Raw genomic sequence first — 1,091 nt, 5'->3', positions numbered from 1 at the left:
GTCTCAAAAAAAAAAAAAAAGAAAAAAGATTCTTCTGAGCTTTTATAGTGATGATCATGAAAAAAGACCTCGCTGAAAGAACAAATCTTATAAAATCATAATGTAAATCTTTGTTTACTGATGCCATACTCAGAAAGTCTAAAAACTTCAATTTTATAAAAATAACAATGAAGTTTCTCAGATAATGTTCACCAAAGATACTCAGTTTCTAATTTCTATAGCTCTTAAAATTTTAATATGACCTATTACTTCTTAGTTTTCTCATTCTGATCCACTACAGGCAAGATCATTTGGATTCTGCTAATAATTTGTCAAATCAATTCAGACTATAAGCAGGATTTACAGGTTTATTAACTACTAATGATTGAGATCCATACAAGATCCAACTTTAGCATGTAATGGAAAAATACTAAGATTATATTTGGATAATATGTTTTAATATAAATTTATAAGCTATTTTTCAGCCTTGAGTAGGAATTGTTTTTATTTAAAATGTCTACAATCCAAAGGGTTTATTTTTATTTGAATTTTATTTCAAAGAAATTAATGAGGATCCTTATAATACAATTACCTATGAAACAAAATTAAAATAACTATAAAAAGCAGGAACATATATTCCTGCTTTTAGATATTACTCTGTTCACAACTAGTGTACGAAAATTAACATAAAAGCTGTATCCATTCCTAAAGTTATATGTACATTACTACTTCATTTATGTCTTCGATGGGAAGGAAAACAGTCACTATCATGAACCTCATAGTAAAAACTGAGGAAACAGTTTAAAGTCATCAAGAAAACAGTTTGTGTAAAACAATAAATCAAGTTATAGAATACACGGTCACCAAATATCTTCTATATAATATCCTTACCGATCATCAATACTGTTTTGATAATATATATGTAGCAATTTGTCTTTGATCCATGATATCTGTTTTGCAGCATCTTTTCCAGCTGCTGATTGTAAAGCATATTTCTTATAAATTTGGGCAAGTCCCATCATGGCTTCTTTGCGCACTCTCCACTTAAAATAAAAAAAAAAGTTTTCATTATAATGTAAAAATATTTCTCTTATATAAATTTAAGAAAGCCT

At 27.5% G+C, this 1,091-nt stretch overlaps 1 protein-coding gene across 1 annotated transcript in view; it reads right to left on the bottom strand.

Moving 5' to 3' along the window:
- The window catches only part of PDS5B (PDS5 cohesin associated factor B), a 139,702-nt gene that overhangs the window by 85,804 nt on the left and 52,807 nt on the right, over positions 1-1,091 (bottom strand). Inside the window, 1 exon segment of the mRNA XM_012642128.1 lies at positions 871-1,022. Coding sequence (XP_012497582.1) covers positions 871-1,022 — 152 coding nt within the window.

The sequence above is a fragment of the Propithecus coquereli genome, unplaced genomic scaffold, assembly GCF_000956105.1.
Source record: "Propithecus coquereli isolate 6110/MARCELLA unplaced genomic scaffold, Pcoq_1.0 Scaffold175, whole genome shotgun sequence".
Classification (NCBI taxonomy): Eukaryota; Metazoa; Chordata; class Mammalia; order Primates; family Indriidae; genus Propithecus; species Propithecus coquereli.
This window is presented reverse-complemented; position numbering and strand designations above follow the sequence as displayed.